Genomic DNA, 21917 nt, shown 5'->3' with positions numbered 1-21917 from the left:
GGTTCCCAACACCTGCAGATTTTAAATATTATCTATTGGGGAACATTTAAATCAGACATACTCAGTGGAGTCTGCATTTACCACCACAGCTAATAAGGAACCGCCAAAAGTTGTGTTGCAACAATCCGAAGCACTTCTCAGCTGGAAGAGAGGGGGCAGGCACCATTTCAGCTGTTCAACCATAAATCCATTGATACAAGGGTGCACATTCCATACACCAACAGTTGCAGATACAGTAACCGTGTGGCTCTGCAGAGGCGAGCTGCGGACGATCCGCCATCCCACCAGAAGGGGCGGCAGTGGTCACTTTAAGAGGCGGGGCTTGTGCGCCCGCCTGTCACTATTTCTATGGCATCGCGGGATATCGCGAGATTTGTGCAGATCGGACATGGCGGACGGTAGGAGTGGGAGCGCGGATGGGCGGAGGTCGGGGTCGGGGACGGGGAGAAGGAGGCATCGGCACTCCCGCTCCCGCTCCCGGAGAGGGTGCCTTCAGGTTCTCTGAGAACCCGCCGCCCACAACCCCCTGCCGTACCTCATCCAACCGCAAATCCTTATCCCACCCACAGCCGCTCCACTTCTCCCCAAATACCAGCCTTAACTCCGCCCTGTCTTATCCTGCCCCTCCTCGCCCCACAGCAAACCCTTGCCTCAGGCCATACACACTCTCGCACAGACCCAGTTCTTCCCAATACTACCCATACGCTCAGCAACTTGGTCTAGAATTTTGATTTCTTCCCTTCTCGTTATATTGAACGCGCGTGTATGTTTTTGCACCTTGGCCCCAGAGGAACGCTGTCTCATTCGTCTGTATCTCTGCATGGTTTGAGTGACAATTACATTTGATTTGCTAACTCTCCTCCCAAACCCGAGACCCTTCTCAAAACGTCATGTTTCACCACACTTGCTGCCGTCTTCACCAGACCCACAGCCCCCAAACATTGTACTTCTCATTTTCCGTGCTTTGTTCATTCTGTCCCAAACCCTCCTGTCTGCCCCATCCGCTTCCATTTTCCAGTTCGCCTACTCTCTGGGTTAGTGTCTTAAAACTATGTCCCTTGAAAAGAAGGGTAGATGGGTACGCGTGCATAAGTTAGGGGGTGGTTTTTAAGTTTTGTGTTCTTGAGTCTTGTCATTAGAAGTGTCAGAAGTTTCAATTAGCTTCTTTTGAAACATAATCCTTGTACTAACTACCAGTGAAAGTTTCAATTATTAAGTACATTCAATATGAAAGAAATAGAATGCATGATTGCTTCATTCTCCACTGTTGTCTGACGGAACTTGGTATAATTCAGTGAATTAAAGCCTTTAAGTCTATTTTGTGTCTTTTCCATACTGATAGCTAATTTGGAGAGTGGAAAGCTGGAAATGTAGACAAATAGAAAATTAAGTTTGCATGGGAAACTGTTGATTTTGTTTAGGAAGTTAGCCAATTTTCATTTCTGAAAAGGTCGGAAAGGAGCTCTGGATGGGGAAGTAAAGTTTAAAAACACAAGTACAGGTAGTTGTAAACCAGGGACCATAATTCAAATCTGTGGATTGAGGTTAAAAGCAGAAAGGCACTGCTTTTGATTGAGATCTTTAAGTATGTTTGAAGCTGTGGGCATAGTTTGTGTATCCTTCAACAGGAGGATATTAATAGTGCTGGAAACTTTTTGAGGATTGAAGTTGAGGTTAAGACTCTGCTTGAGAAAATGCTAAACATAGGTTTGGTAAACATGTATTCAGTATTTGAGCTATGACAAAGTTGTGCTGAGCTGTAGGATTCTGAAACTAGGTTATTCAAAGTATGGACAAAGAAAACACAAAACCTTTGGTTAGTCTGTTAAAGGGGTTTTCCCTGAAAAAGCTCTTATGTTCTAAGTGGAAGCATGAGGCCACTGTGCAGAGGAAGTGTTAGGATGGTTGGAAGAGCCATTCCTTATGGTGTGTAAGACTGAGGATTTTGTTGACAATCCATATTAATGTAAAGTTAAAAGTACATGTGTTTTCTAGGAACATTCTTGCACAGTCTGCTAATGCAGGAAAGGGCTTCAATGGTCCAAATAATATTTGCTACTCATTAGTTGAATGTTGCTGTATGATGTGCAACTTGGAAGCATCCTCCTAAGTACACCTTCTGTTCTTTCTAAGGAGTTCTAAGTGGAAAAGTACTTTGAATGTTAAGGGAATGCTTGAGTGTTCCTACTTCTGACCATGTGAAGGTCATTGCTGGAGCAGGCAAATTTATGTTCAGGGTATTATCTCAAGGGACACGTGTAATAAAGTCCTGGGGAAAGGATGGTTAACTGCTGCAACTACAACCAAATGGTGAGGTAAAGCCATTGAAATCTTTTGATGCCCATTATATTAATTTTACCATGACACTTAACCTTAATGTCCACACTACTTTTGAGATGTGGAGTTGTAATTCTAATGAAATCCTGGATTTTAATGAGCAAGCTATTAGAGAGAAGCTCGTATTTAACAGAAATATTTTCCAATTTTTAGCTTCATATTAGGGTGGTAGTTAGACAACTGGATTTGATTTTTTTTTCTTTAGGATTACTTTGTGGACACATTTTCACATGTGGATAGGTGACAGTGGAATGGTTTGACTATAGGAATGACTAGTTTTTGGAATGTTTGTCATTCAGTGCTACCTCATAACATATTGGCCTGTCTCATCACCTTTGATTCATTCAATATTCTTAACCTTTTCTTGAATTTAATTGATTTGGATTCTGTGTTGATATTTCTTGCAGATACTTTATCCTTGACTTTAGCACTTGCATGCTGGGACTTGCCATTCTGGAATTAGAAATATTCATGAAGGTTTATCCAGTTAATTGTTTAGCATGCATGTGGTGTCACAGACTTTGAAAGGTGTCCTTGTCTTGAAGCTGGAACTTTGCCTCCACTAGGATTGTTAACAAATCACCTGTTCTTGTGCTGTTTTGACAGCTGACAATGTGGTTAAGTAAATATACCTCTATTAAATCACCCTATTTTTGCTGCAGACCCAGTTTATTTTTACAGGTCTCAAGCCAGCTCTATCTGGTGCCACTTACTAATGGATGTGAATGTCCCATCTCCAAAGCACATACTGTCCCCTTGTTACTTTTGGTGCATTTTCCAAGTATTTCTATATGTGGATATGCGCTGTTTTGTAAAGCAAGGGTGAGTGAGAGGTTTTCTTATCCATATTTGCTTTGATGGGAGTCTTCATGGGGTTAAGAGGCATTGTTAAGACTCCTGGAGACCCTTCCTGTGTGAGTAGACATTCCATAATGTATAAGCATGATGTGATCCTGGGAAAAATGTAAATCAAAAGTTTTACACAAAATGTACTTTGCTTTTGAATGGTTTGTTTCTATATGGAGTCAAACATCATAGAACCAGAGCCTTGGACTACTGCATTCATCCACTGCACCTATCTATGTTAATCCCTTTAGCTACATTAGGTTCATTCCTATTCTCCAGTGATTCAAGTGCATGTGTAGATGCCTCTTGATTATGGATTTTGGCCATTATCTTACCTGTATATTTTTATATAGTTGTATCAAGTCAGTCTCAACCTTGGTGAAATTGAAGCCCCCCCATCCAGTCTCTTCTCATAAGTGAAATGCTGTAATCCTAATCGCCCACTCCATTGCAATTTCATCCTTCCTACAGTCTGGTGAACACACCTGTATGTAGTACTGAGAGTGGCCTTATGTTTTATCAATTGTAATATGGATTCTTAGCTCATGTATTCTGAGAACAGTAGGCTATTCATTATACTGAAAAGGCTTCTGAAATAATTTCTATCCTATAGAGGCAATGGTGTTGCAGTGAAAATTAGTAAACAGAATTTTGATCAGTTGGAGAGTTAATGTATGTCACTGTGCTGAACTCTTACTCTGATTTCTCCTGCTGATGGGGCAAGACATATCAGGAGATTGTGATGGAAGAGTTTGCACATGATCTCTGAGAGCTCTGAGCTGGTGCTCCAGCCTGGTTGTGGACAACCTCTTATGATACATGCACCAGCTGTTTTATGAGGTGAACTTTGCAGGGTCGATGAAGCTGGGACCATCTTTGCTGCAGTTGAAATTTGTTGTTTTCAGCTTGGTAGTTGTTTTGTTATATCTGAGCGGTTCGCTAGGTCATTTTAGAGTGTGTTTAACAGTGGTTATGAATCTGCAGACATCAGATCAGGGAAGGATCTCTTAGGGAACATAACTGAACCAAATGTGGTTTTATCAGTGCTAAGTCTAGTTGATTTTAGTTATATTAAATTCTACAGCTGACAGGTTTTTAGCCCTTTACGTTGACATTATTATTGAATATTCTTCTTTAGAGATTTCTAAGTGATCAACAACTTCTCTAATGGGCTGCTAAGGTTTTGAGGAGTTGCTCAATTTTGGTGATTAAGCCTACCATCCTTGGAGCCAAGTACCGCTGAGGTCAGCACTGCCAGTTGTGTGTCACCAAAACTTAATGAGGAAATCTGAATCATGAGGTCTCTGTTTACAATACAATAATTACAAGCACATTGCAAGCATTTTTTTTATTGGACTTGCTATCTGAAAATTGTATGGCTGATGAAACTTTCGGGACAAGTATTTCATAATTCACTGGAGGTTAGATGTGAGAGGATCCATTCAAGTAGAATTCTGCCTATTGCAGTTAGGTTGCAGGTAGAGAAATAGATGCAAATGAAATACTGTGCCCAGCTGATGGAGTTACTTTGTGCAAAAAATAAGTTTACAAATTCCTTGTGTTTTCTGCTGCAACTTTTACTGTTATTTTCTGGCCAGAAGGATAGGAGGAAGGAAAAAAGTTTTTGGCTTTTAAGGTAGCTTTTTAAATGAAATTTGGAGAGTAGAACACTTGTATGTGCCTGTCGGAATAAAAGGCAAAGATTGTGGGTTTAGGGAATCTTGATTTTCAAGAGATGTTGAGGCTCTGGTTAAGGGGGAAAAAGGTCAGAAATGCAAGAAAACGTTTAAGAAAGAAATCGGGAGGGCTAAAAGAAGGCATGAGGTTGCTCTATCTGACAAGGTAAAGGAGAATCCTAAGGGCTTCTACAGGTTAAGTTAAGAGTGTGGAGCCAAAAGAGATGGAGATCTTAAAAGGCAAAGCAGCAGTGAGGTCATGGACCGTGTACAGATTACACAAGAGGTGTGTACTATCTTGAGGCAAATTACAGATCCTCAGACCTTGACAAGGTGTTCCATCAGACCCTGTGGGAGGCAAGTGCAGAAATCGCAAAGGCCTTAGCAGATATGCTTAAGTCATCCTTTGAGACAGGTGAGGATAGCAAATGTTGATCTGCTGTTTAAGAAAGGCTTTAAGAACAAACTAGGAAATTAAGGCCTTTAACCCTGACATCAGTAGTGGGAAAGTTATTTGAAAGTATCTTTAAGGGACTGAATATACAAGTATTTGGATAGACGGAATGATTAGGTTCAGTCGCTTGACGTTCAGAATGAGGTTGTAAATTGGATTAGACATTGGCTTTGGGGAGAAGCCAGAGAATGGTCATAGGTGGTTGCCTCTCTGGGAATATGGGTCCATAATTTATTGAAGTGGCATCACAGGTAGAGAGGGTTGTAAAGAAAACTTCTGGCACATTGGCTTTCATAAATCAAAATAATGAATACAGGAGATGGGATGTTATGTTGAAGTTGTATAAGTGAAGCCGAGTTTGGAGTATTATATGCAGTCTTGGTCACCTATGTACAAGAAAGAGGTAAGTAAGGTAGAAAGAGTATGGAAAAAATTTACAAAGATGTTGCTGGGACTTGAGGACTTGGATTATAAGAGAAGATTGAATTTGTTAAGACCTTATTCCTTTGAAGATTGAGAGGAGATTTGATAGAGGTGTACAAAATTATAAATGGCATAGAAAAGGTAAATACAAGTATGTTTTTTCCACTGAGGTTAGGTGAGACCACAACTAGAGGTTATGGGTTAAGGGTGAAAAATGAAATATTTAAGTGGAACATGAGGGGAATCTTCACCACCACCTCAGAGGATGGTGAGAGTATGGTATGAGCTTTAAGGGCAAGTGGTGACTCAATTTTGATTTTGACGATTTAGAGAAGTTTGGGTACGGAGGGCTATGGTCCAGGTGCAGATTGATGGGAGTAAGCAGTTTAAATGAGTTAACTATAATCCAATTACAAAGGGCCTGTTTCTGTGCTGAAGTTTTCTATGACATATAGAGGAGATCACCCCCTCTCCTCGTCATCACCAAATGCAGTACCTCAAATTGGAAAAAGTGTCAGTGAATCACTGCTTCACCTGCAAGGAACTTTCAGGTTCTGGCACAGTGGAAATGGATAAAAAGTCAGATGTTGCTTCACCTGTGCTCGAAGGTGCCAAGAGCTGTGAAGTCGGTGTCACTGAAGGTGGAAAAGTTTCAACTTGCTGGCTGTAAATGTTAACAGTTTGTCCTGGTCTAGCAACTTTAACACTATGGCCAAGGCAGCACTTCCACTTCCTCAGAAGGCTAAGAAATTTGGGATGTTCTTGGTCACTCTCAGTACTTTTTATATAACAAATGCACCATAGGAAGAATCCTATTTGGGTGCAACACAAATTTGTTATGACAAATCCTCTCCCCAAGACTGCAAGAAATTGATCATGTACACCAGCTTCTGCTCCATAGAGTCTGTCTGTATGTCTCACTGTCTAAGGAGAGCAGCCAGTTTAATAGTAGACCCCGTCCTATGCTCTGTACATTCCTTCTTTCCCCTCCCATGTGGCAGAAAATACTAAAGCTTGAAATTGCACACCACTAGGCTCAAGGGCAGCTTCTAAATCACTCATAAAACTCTTGAATGAACCTCTCATCAGTTAAAGATGAATCCTTGATCTCATTGTGGTTGAACTTAATTTATCTAGCTGCACTGTACTTCATCAGAAACTGTAAAACCTGCATTTTTTGTGTGATGTCTGGATGGCATGGGAACAAAAACTTTTCTCTATATCTCAGTACATATGACAATGATAATCCAATTATAAACACAAGAAAACCTGTAGTTGCTGGAAATCCAAGGCAACACAAAAATCAGCAAGTCAGGCAGCATCCAAAGAGAGGAATGCAGTTGAAGTTTTGGGCTGGAAAAAAAGATGAGAAGTCAGAGTAAGAAGGTGGGGGGAGTTAATCTAGTTGCCATGTAGAAGAAGTGTGGAAGTAAGTACCCCTTTGGGATGCTGACAGAAGGGAGGCAAGGCTGTACTTTCTGTTTTGAAGATGGCAGAAATTATGGATGATCATTTGTGGTGGTTGGTGAGGTGGAATTTGAGGACAAGAATGGTGGGGGGTCCAAACAGAAGTGTTGGGAATGGAATGGGCGTGGTTGAGACCCCTATCCACTATGAAGAGGATATGAGGAGCACTGATGTGCAAAGTGTTTTTAAAACATGCAACAACGCCAGTAAAACTGGGCAAATGAAAGGACATGTAGTCAGGGTTACTGTGTTTCTAATGGATATTGGATGATCTATCCTTTGAGATGGCAGTAGAATAGTAAGGAAAGGGAACAGAAAAGAGTGTTAAAGTTTCTGAGTCAAGCTTTGATTAGAATTAATTTACTTTCTTGCTAAGTCGCTATGATTGGGTAAACAGTACTCAGTAGTTAGAATAAACTTTTAGTTTAGTTCCAGTTGTTGCTACTTTTCACATGCCAGAGCCATGACGCATTCATTGTGTATAATTAGAATTTATGCATGTGTTTTAAGGAAAAGGGAGAGAAGATTGGATCCAATTTAACAATCTCCAAAGTTCTTGGCGGCATGGTTTTAATACCGTTCTAGTAATTGATTCTTAGGATCAAAGGGTTTGCTGAGCCGTAATTGTCATTTCTGTATACTGTCTGAACACTTTAGTCCAACTTCGTAGTCTGTGTACCACGATAATTGTAATGTAACTGACAGCAGATCAGTTGTAATGACTGTCATTTGAGATAGTTTTGCTTTGCCAACTGATCTATGGTTAATTCCATGATAAATGGTGGTTAGACTAATGTTGATAAACAAATTTTCCTAGTATGGTAGTTATAAATTGCTGTGTTGTTTAGACAGCAGCAAGTGGTTGCAGAGCTAACTATCTTCCAGCCTGAAGATTTTCTTTAAGAATGGTACCATGGGAATAGTTACAAGACTCATATTTGGCTTTTTTAAAAGGTTTTTGAAATCATTTTGCAGTAACTGCCCACTAATTCATTCCAACTTTCGTTACTCATCAGTTAGGGTTTTCTCTTTAATTTGACTTGTGTTTTTGTTACTTTGCTAACAGAGGAGGTGGCCAAGCTGCAGAAACATCTGGCGCTCCTCCGTCAGGAGTACGTAAAGCTACAACAGAAGCTGGCAGAGACTGAGAAAAGATGTGCCTTACTTGCAGCCACATCCAATGCTGGGAATTCCAAGGACTCCTTTATTTCCAGGTTACTTGCTATTGTCTCAGAGCTTTATCAGCAAGAACAGTACAGGTAAGTCTTCATAGTAAATATTTAATGTGTTAACTTCCTGTGTGATAAAATAGCTAGTCATTTGGCGATGAAACCACAAGTTAAATAGCTAAAACTGGTAAATCCTTTGATTTGGTTGAAGTAGGATATAGCATTTCACTTTTTAAAACTGACAGTGTAAAAATTGTAAATATAGCCGTGGGAACATCAAAATTCAGCAGTACTGCTATAGACTTCTGATATAATTGATCATTTGACGTCTTTTCTGCTTCTGCAAATGAGTTTGGATGAAACTTTTGTAGAACTACTCATGAATGAGATGCAAGTTAATATATCTGACTGACTGTATCCCAGGTGTTTGTTATTGAATAATGAAGTAACTGGGAACAGTCACTTAAAAATCTTGATATTTAATGTAATATTGAAATAATTAAATTTGCACCTATTAAATGGATTATTTTAGACTTCTGATAATGTGAACATCCAATGGTAATATTCATTTTTGGTTGTGGAGGAGAGGGAGGAAAAACTGGAGATTCATTTCCTGCAGTTTATACAATGGAAGTTAGCAGTTTGATCTATGCAGTATCTAATTCTCCATATTAGATACACAGTAACCTAGAATATTTCTGATGATGTTCATCATACAGTTGAGATCTTAGCTGACTATAGCACTAACAGTGCAGCCAGCATAAACATGTATTGCGATTGAGAATAGGTTAGCTAATACAGGGGTAGTCAAAAAAAGGGTGAGACCAACTAGGACTCAATGTATATAGTTGAAAGCTACAGTTGGGGTATTAAATGGATGTTTAACACTTGTCTTCAGTTGAGGATGCTGCCAATGTAGCAGTGTTTATTTTAAAGCCAACATAATGTAACTCAGATTCTTGTTAGGTCAATTCCATTTACTGGTCATCAGTTTCTCTACACAGTGAGCTTCCAACATCTGGTTGGTCTCTTATCCAAATACTGACAAGGCCTGAGTGAGTTTAACTAAGCATAATGAGAATGCTGAGCCGCTGTTTCCCTACAACTGAATGATGTGGTGATACTGGTGTTGAATAGAGGAATGATAGAGGAGTTTTCTCCCTGCTCTAGCCGTTTTGGCTACTCTCTTCACTTTTCACCTTGATTTCCCTCATTGACCTTGCATACAATCTACTTCCCTTGGTTTGAACATGGGAACCCCTCACCTCCACTGCTTCATCACCACCCCCATCCTCAATCTCACCCCCACCCTTCCTTTCTTATCTCCACACCCTCTCACGCCTGTACTGTGACTATCCCCTCACGTTCACGTCCACCCTCCTCACTCCTCTACCGTCTCACCCACCCTTTCTATCATAACCTCACCTATTCTATCCACTCCCTCTTCCCCCGCTCAATCTTCTTGTACACCCTTCCTGGTGCTAGGATGAAAGATAGCGGCAGACAGATCTCAGTCTGCTGGAATCCATGATATCTGGCATTGCTGTGGTGAACGCTGGGCTGGGTGTCTGGGAGTTGGAGACCCACCATGAAGCTCCTCAACAGGTAACACTACTTTCTGAAGTTGATGTGTACAGGAGTGAGATAGATTAGCTGTTTGACTGGTGTTGCAACAGCCACACACTTAACATCAGCAAGATCAGGGAGTGCATTGTGGACTTCAGGAAGTGGAAGTCAGGAGAATGCAAACCAGTTGTCATTGAGGTGGTTAGTGGTGGAAATGATGAGCTACTTTAATTTCCGTGCTGTGAATATCTCAAATGATCCATCCTGGGCCCAACACATTGATACAATCATGAAGAAGGTACACTAATAGCTTGAGGAAACTTCAGAGTTTGAGGAAACTTAGTATGTCACCAAGGGCCTACTGTAGGTTTCTATAGAAATTTGGCAGCCCAATTAATGGGAACCCAGTGTGTTAGCTAAATGGTAAAGGGCTGATGGGAATAAAGATGGGTGTTGTCTAAATTCTTATTGGTGACAGGACATGCTGAAACTTTTTCAATAAAATTCTTGGCATAATAGAAAGAAAGGAAACTGTGCTAAACCTTTTTATAAAACATTAAGTACCACAATTTAAAGAGGATGTAAAGGCCTTAAATTACAAGATTTATTGGAATAGAATCACGGATGAAGGACACAAGTTACATGAAGTTACTTGAGAATGAAATAGAGGGTATTTATTATTAAATTAAAAAATTGTATCTTGATAATGTTTCCAAGTGTAAGTTGACCAGAATTTACAATTTTAAGATAATTAACAAAGCAGATGTAATTTGGATTTTTTTTTTGCAGGTTAGCTCAGTGGTGGAAGTGATGAAAGCAGATGCAGTTAGTGAATTTTGAGAAGGATTAAAAATTGAAAGGGAAAAATGTGATATTTCATGCTGTGACCTTGAAGCAGAACTGCAGCAGCAGGGTTTAGTCGGTTTGGAATACATTCCACTGAAGTATTGATTTGTACAAGAAGCCCTATCTGCAAATGCATCACTCAATAAGTTAATTGACAAATGATACTGGGACGATACTGCATATGGCATTTGAAAGAAGTAACGAGAAAAAAAATGAAACAACAAAAATATCATGAGCATAATAATGTATAAATGTGTAGTGCTGAATGTGGTCAAAAATAGTAAGCAACGGCCCTACTACAGAGCCCAGATTGTTAATTTTGTTCAACTATCGTAGCTCAATAATGAACAAACGAAATAGAACAATGAAGCCTTGCAAAATGAAGCCATTGATATCTGAAAGTCTGTGTCCATTGCTGATCGAAAAACAAAGTGAGTGAGCATTAGGGCAGAGTAGATGTGTTGATGATTCCATTTTAAGTGAGTAATCAGGAAGATCCTGGTGGCTTTTCAGTTTGGAAAGGAGTGTGAGAGGTCGTGTTGTGGAAGGCAAATCAGAATATAGGAAATGAAAAACTAGATCTCAGACAAATTAACAAAGATTACCTAGTACAAGAAAATGAGGATTGAATATTTTTCAAAAACACTGTCACCTATTCATTTGGACAATATGCTGTTGCCACATTCTCTGGTAGTAGTCACCGGATTAGTACAATGTCATCTGATGGGTGAATTTGAGTGGTACCCCTTTCATGGGTCAGTATTGTGGTGAGCTGAAAAACTGGCTGTTGTTATTGACACACTATGTAGATAGTGTTTAGTTGTGATCATTCTGTCAAATCAGCATTAAAATAAGTCATTTGTGTTTTACAAATTTTTAATGTCTCTACATAACCCGTAATTTGAAGTGTCACTGAAGTTTTTGTTTACTTTTTCGAAGCACTTCCCATTTGTAATCTCTTCTAACTCCTTCCAGACTTTTGATTGAGACATTGTTCTTGGTCATATTAAATTTAAAATTTGAGTTTCCTTGCAGCTTTTCCGCACAGTAAGTAAATAGGCTGAATTCCCTCATTAAATGAATTGTATGGTCTGTGGTGTCTTTTTGGTTTTTCATTTCCTGGTATGCTTTTGTGAATGATACCAGCATCAATGATGCCAAAATCATATTTTGTTTTGCAGTGACCTGAAAGTGAAGGTTGGAGAAAAGCACCTCAATGCTCACAAGTTTGTGATGGCAGCACGCAGTGATGCCTGGAGCCTTGTAAATCTTGCTTCTACCCATGAGCTAGATCTATCAGGTTTGTGCACGTGCTACATTTACAGTACGTGTTACTACTACAATTCTTGTTTTCTTGTTCTACTTTTAAGTCCAACATTCTGAATGTGTGTTTTTCAAGCTGGTTATTGGTCTCCTTTATGGAGAAGGTAAGCATTTGGTTTACTGGTTTTTTGGTTCATTATTTAAGACACAGAAGAGGTCGTGGTTATCCACTGCAACCAAGCAAGACCTCAGTTTGTGACAAATACTTGTATCACTGTACCCATACTTCCGGGGTCGAGAGATTGGAACTGTCCTGGTGCAATGGCTTTTCCACTTTAAATAATCTCCTGCAGAAATTTCACTGTCATTGTTGCATATAGTGGACAACCAACACACTGCTATGTCCTTTTGATTAACTGTAAATGAACAAAACTAGTGCAGAGATATATTGATAATGGACTACCTTCATGCAATGTTTTCGATGATTGCATCCTCAAAATCTGGATTTTCATTTTAACATTCAAGGTGACTGTCAAATTCTTCGTAGTTTCTAACTTGTTGAAGTAGTGAAATAGTTTTATTTTAACTTCTAGCTGTTTCTGGCATCTCCAAGCTTGGATGCTTAAAACTGCAGTGAGCAAAACAATTCCAAGTTGTCTTGCTTCTTATTTCTTGCCAACTATCAGTAAGAAAAATCACTGCATTTTGAACAGAAGCACATGCAATTGACAGTATTTAAAAACCGATTACTCTGAACATGGTGTAATATCTAAAGGAACCAGAAGTTCACATGACTGATGCTAGTTAGAAACTGTTCAGCAACATTTTCCTGTCCCAATTAAGCATCATAGTGTCCCAAATAAATAAAGGGAATCCCGGCTATTCTCTTTATTAGTTTTTGTTCTTTGAATTGTCCCAAATAAGCGTCTGTCCCAATTCACTGATGAACCAATGAGTCAAGTCTCTTTAGAACTCTAGATTGAGCTGAGTCAGTCCAATTAGAATCACTTCAACATTTTCAGCTTGAGTGTAGTACAGCTTTGAAAGTATTGCGTAGGAAGAAAAGTTATATCCTTTTGTCCCTTGTTTTGACTAGAAAATTATAGATTATGCTAGAAATATGCTTTATAGCAAGTACTGGCCATTCAGCTAGTTCGTAAACAGTGACTTGGTCAGGAACCCAAGAAGAAAATCAGCTTGTGGATCTCTAAGCTTCCAGGTTGTGATTCAAGAGGGGCAATGTGGAAATTATGGATAGCTGCATCCTGTTAATTTGTCAACCAGGAGTTTTACACTCACCACTATATTCATAAGAAAACAGACGTCAAGAGTTTGGGGAATGTTGATCATAGACTTGGTGTCTCTGAGAGTCACCTGAATCTAATATGTAGCAAGCATTTATAAAAATGATATGTCAGCCTTAATTGCTGGAAAATTTGGGTAACAGAGAAATCTTATACTAAAATTATCTAGGATCTTTGTGAGAGCCGTATTCAACTGTTTCTCTTACTCGGGGATCTATTTCTATTAAGGAACTAGTGAAGGTTTACCAGATTGGTTATTGAAATGAGGGGTCAGAAATGAGAAGGGTTAAAACCTCGATTCTTTGTAGTTTAGAATGAGAGATCACTTCATTGAAATGTACAAAATTCTTAAGTAGGCTTGCCTGTATTCTGGTACTGTATCTTGGCCACAGTGTCAGACTAAATTCAGGTGGAAATGAGGTGACATTTTTGCACTTGAAGGTTGAGTCCTTGGAATTCACTTCCTTTTGGGGAACGCAGAAGCTGAGTCATTGTTAGATATGACTATTTTTTGACATCAAAGGAATTAGCAAATAGTGGAAATCTTTTCTCCCAAATGGGGATAGGGTATTCACCTCCATGTTTGAACATACTTCTCACATTTATTACTTTAAAGACCACAGCTGAGTTTCCCTTTGATTTTTTGAAAGGGAAGAGTTATAGTATGTTAATTCCTTCCTCATTTCTGGGATAAAATATTCTGATGGGGCGCTTTATTAGCGTAGCAAAAATTACTATGTGAATAGTGGAAGTAAGCAGTGTGATAGGCTTTGATACTCACATGGATAGAGACAAACACAAAACCTACAGCACAGTACAGGTCCTTCGGTCCACAAAGCTGTGCTGAACATGTCCTTACCTTAGAAATTACGTAGGGTTACCCATAGCCCTCTATTTTTCTGAGCTCCACGTACCTGTCCAGGAGTTTCTTAAAAGACCCTATCATATCCGCCTCCACCACCATCACCAGCAGCCCATTCTATGCACTCGCCATTCTCTGTGTTTTAAAAAAAAACACTTGCCCCTGACATCTCATCTGTACCTACTTCCAAGCACCTTAAAACTGTGCCCTCTCATGCTAGCCATTTTAGCCCTGGGAAAAAGCCTCTGCCTATCCACACGATCAATGGATATGAAAGGAATGGAAGGAAGTGGATCATAGTCAGGAGGGCAACATTTATAAATTGAAATCAAGATTGTGGGCTGTATGGCCTGTCCAAGGCTGCTGTTCTTTATATGTAAATTACAAATAAAGAACATTTCACATCTGTCGAGCATCTCCAGCATTTTCTGCTTCTGTTTTTATTCCAAAGTCTAAAGAAATGTGACAGCACCAAGAGAAAGCGACCTGATTGATCAGTAACCTGTTCACCATTGTAGATATTCACATTCTCCACCATTGCCATACAGTGGCTGCAGTGTGTATTACCTACAAAATGCATGCAAGTTGCTCACCTTGCTTGTTATAACAAATCTGTGACCCCTATCATCAAGAAAGAAGACTTGTGAAGTATGGGAACACATCCATTTCCCATCCATGTTCACACCATCATGACTTGGATATGTTATAGATATTCTTTGATCTTCCCTGAGTCTAAATGTTAGAAATTCCTTGGCAGAATCTCTGTGAGTAACACCAGAAGAGTTAGAATAGTTTGCACAGTTGTTGCACCATCTTCTGGAGGGGTATTTAGAGACGATAGATGCTGGGTTTACTGCGATGCCCATTCCGTTAAAATAGTCAGCTAGGGCCCCTCAGTATATGAAATCAGCTTCATCCTGCACAACAGACTGAAATAAAATCAGAAAATGTTGAAAACACTCGTTCTAGTAGACCACTAGAAATAAACAGAACTAATATTTGGCCTTCGTCAGAACGTTAGGCTTTGGTTTTAGAGAAGATTGGGGTTGGATGGGGGAATATCTCTGGAGGCAAGGTTCATGGCTTAATGAAGTATTGGAATGAGAAAATGAACAAAAGCTAGAAACTGACAGGTAGACAGTGTGAATATGAACAAAAGAATATAAACATGAAATGTAGAGCAGACTATGTTAATAGAGTGAGGAAAAAGTAAGCCAATAGCACATACAAAGTACACTGCAGATGCTGTGGTCAAATCAACAAGCTGGAGGAACTCAGGTCAGACAGCATCCGTCGAAACGTTGACTGCTCGTTTCCACTGATGCTGCTTGAGCCAATAGCACATGACTTGAGTCAGAAAGTGCCACAGTTATTCGTATAACACATGAATATTTTTTCCTTTTCAGATTTGAAGATTGTAAATTTCAGCAACTCTTAAATTCCAATACCTCAGAGTTCCAACAACTGCAGATTTAAAAAATTAAATGATCATTGTACTTTTAACTGATAGTCTTTCTAATATTATAGATTTCTTTCCTTATTAGATGCTGATCCAAAGGTGGCCATGTCGATGCTCCGATGGGTTTACACAGATGATCTGGATCTGAAAGAAGACGATGTGTTCCTCATTGACCTGATGAAACTGGCCAATCGATTTCAGCTGTTTCCACTTCGGGAAAGGTAGGTAGATTGGTAGATTATTTCATACACACAAGGAGAACTCTGCTTGTATCCATTCTGCTGTTTGTATATGACCTCTAGGTTAGAAATTAATGGAGCAGGTTTTACTTGAAATGCCTTTGGGATTTTAATTTGGTATTTTTCATTAGTAAATGTGTAGTCAGATTTGGGAAATTGTTTAAAGTTAAGTTCAAGAAAAATGAAGTGGTTTATGGGTGGAGAGGAAGGATTTTGAGGAGAAAGGACTTACAGTAAAAAGTGGGAATATTTGGGTCACAGTATACATCAAATTGGTATTGGTTTATTATTTTATATACCAAAATACAGTGAAAAGCTTATTGAGGACTGTTTATATAGATCATATCATTGCAGAGTACACAGAGTTAGATTAAGGTAAAACAATAGCAATGTAGAATAAAGTGTAAAAGCTATTGATAAACTGCAAGACGATAATGAGGTAGATTGTGAGGCCAAGAGTCTATCTTATCATAAACAGATCTTTCAAGTGTCTGATAACAGTGGGATAGTAGCTGACCTTGAGCCAGGTGGGACATACAGGCTTTTGCTTTTTCTGCCTAATATGAGGGGGAGAAGAGGGAATTTCCATAGGGTCTTTGATTTTTCTGGTTTCTTCATTGACAAAGTCTGTTGAGGTTCCTGTGAAGTGCTGAGCTGTGTGACAGTTCTTTGTAGTTCTTTTGCAGAGTAGTTGCCTTACTGAGCAATTGAGCGTCGAGACAGTGGGTTAAAAGTTGGTAAGCATTGACAGGGGGAATAGAGGCATGGGTGAGCTTTCTTAGTCATGACATCAATGTAGTTGTTAACGTTTTGGAATTGGAAAATGGCAGGTGAGATTCAGGACAGATGAATGTGAAATAGTACATGTTGGCACTTGACACCACAGTTGTACCTTCAGAGTACAAATACATCAGTCACTAACTATTCCCCCTTCATGAGTTAGCAAGCCAATGGACAATACCTAGCGTTGTAGAGTTTATTTCTCAAGAGTTGCATTGAGAAGTTCGGAAGTTTTGCTAGACACACTTGGAATATTGCATACAGCACGTTTGATTGCTGAATGTGAGATATACAGTAGTGGCACTGGAAGGAGTGCAAGGTAGAATCCAAGCAATCCATAGGGGATTCATTCACCTAATTCCAGGTTTTACAGGTTTATCCTATCAAGAAAAGCTAGATAATTTGGTTTCTTATTCCTTATAGTTTAGAAAAACAAGGGGTCATTTTACAAGGTCTTAAGGGGCCTTGACAGGGTAGATGTTGGAACGTTACCCCTATTGGAGAGGCATGAACAAGAGAACATAGTGTTTGACTTCCTAAAATGCATCACCTCTCATTTGTCAGGGTTAAGTTTATCTGTCGATCCTCTGCTCAACTTTCCATATTGCTCTAACCTTAAACAACCTCCCTCACTATCCACAACATCCTTTGGTGTCATCTTCAAGCTTACTAATCATACCTTTTCATCAAAATTAACATTAACACAAACTAATTGGGGTCTGAACACCAATCCCTTTGATCTATCACTGGTCAGAATAGTACCCTCTCCACCACAACCCACCTCTCCTATCATCAAGATGACTTTGGACCCAATTAGCCACTTCAATGAACCTTGTGGACTGATATATCAGGTTAGTTCTGGATACATTAGGCTTTGTGGGACATCAGCTGTTATCTATTTACATAGCAGGTCCGACAGGTTTAGATGAGATCCTACATCCAGACTAAGAATAGAGAGGAACAATGTCCAGTAAAGAGGATGAATGGTGAGACCAATGAGTGAAAGGATGGAATTGCAAGGCAGGCAGGTATATGATGGGTGGGGGGGGGGGAAGTGGCAGCTAGAGGCATGAGCTACAAGTGAAAAAGGATGGTGATAATGGGGAACTATTAATAGAGCGATGAAGGGTAGGTGGAACTAGATGGGGAGGGAATCCTGTGGATGAAATGTTTGAGTAGTAGGAGGATGGGACCAAGAGAGATTGGGGATTGAGACTGAAAATGAGTGATGGTGGCTTGGTGTGGGGCCGGGAGGAGGGAACAAAATGGGAGGACTGTAGGTGGATTGGATGAAGGGAAGCAGGAGGTTACTGTGGGAAGTCTGTAACCCAGTTCCAGCTGGGTAGTCCATAACACTAAAATATGAACTTAAAATAAAATTTATACTATTGGGTATTGACCTCCCCAGTGTTAATATGAGATGCTGTCACCAGAGCTTCAGTGATCAGAAAAAGGACATGGCAGATGGAATATAATGTATCATCCTCTTTGGTTTTAAAAAAAAGGCAGAGTTCCTGTTAAATGATATATTTTTTAAAGGTGTTGGTCTTTGAGGGACCTGGATATCATTGTACCCATGTCATTGAATATTGTTTGGGTACAGCAAGCAGTTAAGAAAGCGAACAATAGGTTAGCCTTGGAGACATGAGACTGCATATGCTCGAATCTGGAGCAACATGTTAAATGCTAGAAGAACTTGGATGGGGGAGGGGGTTGAGGTTGTGAAGGCATCTGTGGAGGAAAATGAACAGTTGATATTTCAGATAGAGACCCTTCATTTTGACTGGGTGGAAGTGGGAGAGAGAGCCAGTATAAAGAAGAGAGAGAATGGGGTGCAGCAAGAGCTGGCTGGTGATAGATGGATCTAGATGAGGAATACTGGCTAATGGAAGAGGAAAGGATTGAAACAGTGACAAGCTGGAAAGAGATGAATGGAAGCAACACAGCAGATGATGGAATCTGTTAGCAAAGGAAGATGGAGCATGGAGCACCTCCAAATAAGGGAGGTGGAGTGGGCAGTTATGAGAAGGGGCCCTGTTGGAGGAGTGTGTAGATTATCTTGAGGACATCTTTAGGGAGTGTTGTCTCAGAAAGGCAGCGTCCATTATTAAGGACCCCCAGCACCCAGGGCATGCCCTTTTCTCACCATTACCATTAGGTAGGAGGTACAGAAGCCTGAAGGCACACACTCAGTGATTCAGGAACAGCTCCTTCCCCCGCCATCCAATTCCTAAATGGACATTGAAGGTCACTTTTATAATATACAGTATTTCTGTTTTTGCCTTTTTAATCTAATCAATAGACATAATTGATTTACTTGTTCATTTATTATTTTTTTAATTGATTATTATCATTATATTTCTCTCTGCTAGATTATGTATTGCATTGAACTGCTGCTGAGTTAATAAATTTCACGTCACATGCTGGTGATGATAAACCTGATTATGATTCTGTATTAACCTTTACTGGAAGGGGATAGGAGTCTGAGAACTCCTACTACAATCGTATAGCACCTCAGTGAAGTAATTCCTGGAATATTCTGTCCAGCTCTGATCTATGTAATGGAGGGAGCACTAGATTGATTTCTGCAATTCTGGGGTATTGTCTTAAGCATACTGAGGGCCTAGATTTGTCTTTTAGCTGTATCAGGAAATCTGATGTGTTGCTGTCAGTATCCCAAGATCACACTCCTTTATCATAAATTGGAACATTTGAGATTAGCTTTATCTTTTATGTGTACTGCCTTCATGTTTGCTTCCTTGTTTTTGAGTAACCAGAGCTAGAGTATGTAGTACTTGTCTTCTTACCAAAATTCAAAGTACATTTATTATCAAAGTATATATACATCGCCATATACAACCCTGAGATTCATTTTCTTGTGGGCAGTCACGGTAAGTACATAAAACAATAGAATTAATGAAAGATCACGCCCAACAGGACAGACAACAACCAGTATGCAGAACAACCAACGTACTGTACAAATACAAAGATGAAAGAGCTGGAAAAGAAATAATAAATAAATATTGAGAGCATGAAATTACCACTAACAGAAGAAAGTCTGCAGATGCTGGAATTCCAAAGCAACACACACAAAATGCTTGAGGAACTCATCAGGCCTGACAGTATCTATGGGGGGAAAAAAGTAAACAGTTGACATTTTGGACTGAGCCCCTTCTTTATCATTTGATTAAGCCATCTCACTCATTGTTTCACTTACGAAACTTAGCATTCTGTTGAACTTAAGATTTTTCTGCTTTGCATTGATAGTTTAAAAAATATCCGGTAGGAGTTGGTCTCTTGCAGCCCTTTATACTCCCCCAATTTAGTGTGGCTGATTTTTTTTTTTCTTCAGTACCATAGTTCACTGATCCAACGTCCTTGATATCCAAGAACCTACCAATGAGTATGCTGAATGACAGCTTCCACCATTCTCATGTGTAGAGAATTCCAAAGATTTAGCACCCATTGGCTGAAAACATTCTTACTTTGGGTAAGAACAGTTGACCCATTATGTTCCAGTGGAGGTCTGTAGAACATGAGGTGACCACTAGTTATGGTCATCCCAGTCGCAGGGAACACAAGTGTATTTTCCATAGAAGCTTTCAACCTGTTTAGCAATTAACTTTAACTTTCTCTGGTTGAAGTTTTGCTCCTGGCTTTTCTTGAGATAACTGATGATGCTTCTGCATATCTTGTTTGTGACTTGTCTTCAGCTGCCCATTCAGTTATATAATCAAAAACATGAGAAAATGCCATGTTTTTGCATCATTTCTCCCTTGCTTTCAAGCTAATTAATGCCCTCTTTAAACACTCATTGATGGTTCTAAAAATGTATTTGAGCATTAAAAGTGTGAGTTAACAATGGACAGTGTTGATGCTAAATTACTTCCTTTGCATTCCCTTAAAGGCATTTCATATTCTATACTCCTAGTCTTTGGTATATTTGAAAATCTGATCATTTACTGTCTCAAGACCTTCTGTTTCCTGCACGTTATCAGGATTATGATACAAACCTGGTAAAGGTCAGCATCCTCTTTTGTAACATCCTTTCAGTACTGGGTTATGTAGTATTTGTGTATTGCATTTACCTGCATGTGGTTCTTTTGTGCTCAAAATGATGTGGCCTTGTTCATCAGTTCTTAAGTTAGGTATGCTTTGACATATATAAATGCACCTCTATAATCGGCTTCACAACTCACAGCAACGTACATTTACTTTGGCAGAAATCTACATGTTCAAAAGCACTAAGCTATGATTGCATATTTTACAAGCAGGGACTCTGAAGTCTTGTGAAGTTATTTGTTGTTAAATCTTGCGCATCCCAAGATCAAGAAATAGTCCTGTTCTATGCTTCCCTTTAAGTTTATCTGTTCTAGAAATGTTCTGGTATTTTTGGTCCTTCTCGGTGTCCACTTGTTTTTGGTATAATGTTTGTAAATTTTGGGTTATTTCTGGTGGCTTCTATATCATTTTTAGACTATTGAAATTATGCATAATGTTCAATTGTAGTGTAACTGAACTTAAAGAAGCTTCGTGTAGAAGTTCATCAGAAGTTGTCCCCATTGATGTGTATGGCTTCATACCCGATGATGTCAGCTGATGAATTTGTGATTTGCTACCCCGTGTAGATTAGGTTTCCAGGAAGTAAATGGTTTGCCTTGTTCTTACTTCTAAAAACTTCACATGTGTCTACTTTTAAGAGCTAATTTTCATTTCTCCTTTGCAAGTCCAGATTTTTTTCAGCCCTTGTCATTTACTTCCCAGGTTAAACTTTAAGATGGTTGATTTTCAAATCCAAGTGTAAGTAAATTATGGATAATAGTTGTGATAGTATTCATTCCTTTTGGCCATGACCAATCTAAATAATTCACAATTATGTTTAGTTAGTCTGCAATCCATTTAATTGTCCTGTGACTTCAATGTTCATCATATATCAATGATCTGATATTTTTTAAATCCATGCCTGCATTTCTCTTTTATCACTTTTTAAAAAAAAAAGTAAGGTAGGTCAGCTTTGAAAACTTTGACCAGAGGATAAAAGTTTGTGCTATGACATCTGGCATTTTTGTTCACTTTCTATTTTATTGTCCAATATTTCTGCACAGCTAAGATGCTGATACACCAAAAGGATGTACTCTTGCACTCAGAAGGATCTGCACTCTTGTTGAAATAAGCATGTATAGTGAATGTTGTAACCCACTATTGTAAGATGTTTGAATGCTAACC

At 39.3% G+C, this 21917-nt stretch overlaps 1 protein-coding gene across 1 annotated transcript in view; it reads left to right on the top strand.

The window, feature by feature from the left end:
- The first annotated feature begins 362 nt into the window (after window positions 1–362).
- ankfy1 (ankyrin repeat and FYVE domain containing 1) overlaps window positions 363–21917 on the top strand; it is a 93141-nt gene continuing 71586 nt past the window's right edge. Inside the window, exons 1-4 of the mRNA XM_059972947.1 lie at window positions 363–398; window positions 8270–8462; window positions 11966–12084; window positions 15758–15893. Of these exons, the coding sequence (XP_059828930.1) occupies window positions 389–398; window positions 8270–8462; window positions 11966–12084; window positions 15758–15893 (458 nt within the window). The 5' untranslated portion in view covers window positions 363–388. The remainder of the gene's footprint in view (window positions 399–8269; window positions 8463–11965; window positions 12085–15757; window positions 15894–21917) is intronic.

Source organism: Hypanus sabinus, chromosome 6, assembly GCF_030144855.1.
Source record: "Hypanus sabinus isolate sHypSab1 chromosome 6, sHypSab1.hap1, whole genome shotgun sequence".
NCBI lineage: Eukaryota > Metazoa > Chordata > Chondrichthyes > Myliobatiformes > Dasyatidae > Hypanus > Hypanus sabinus.
The sequence above is the reverse complement of the archived record's forward strand: the minus strand, read 5'-3'. Positions and strand labels throughout refer to the sequence as shown.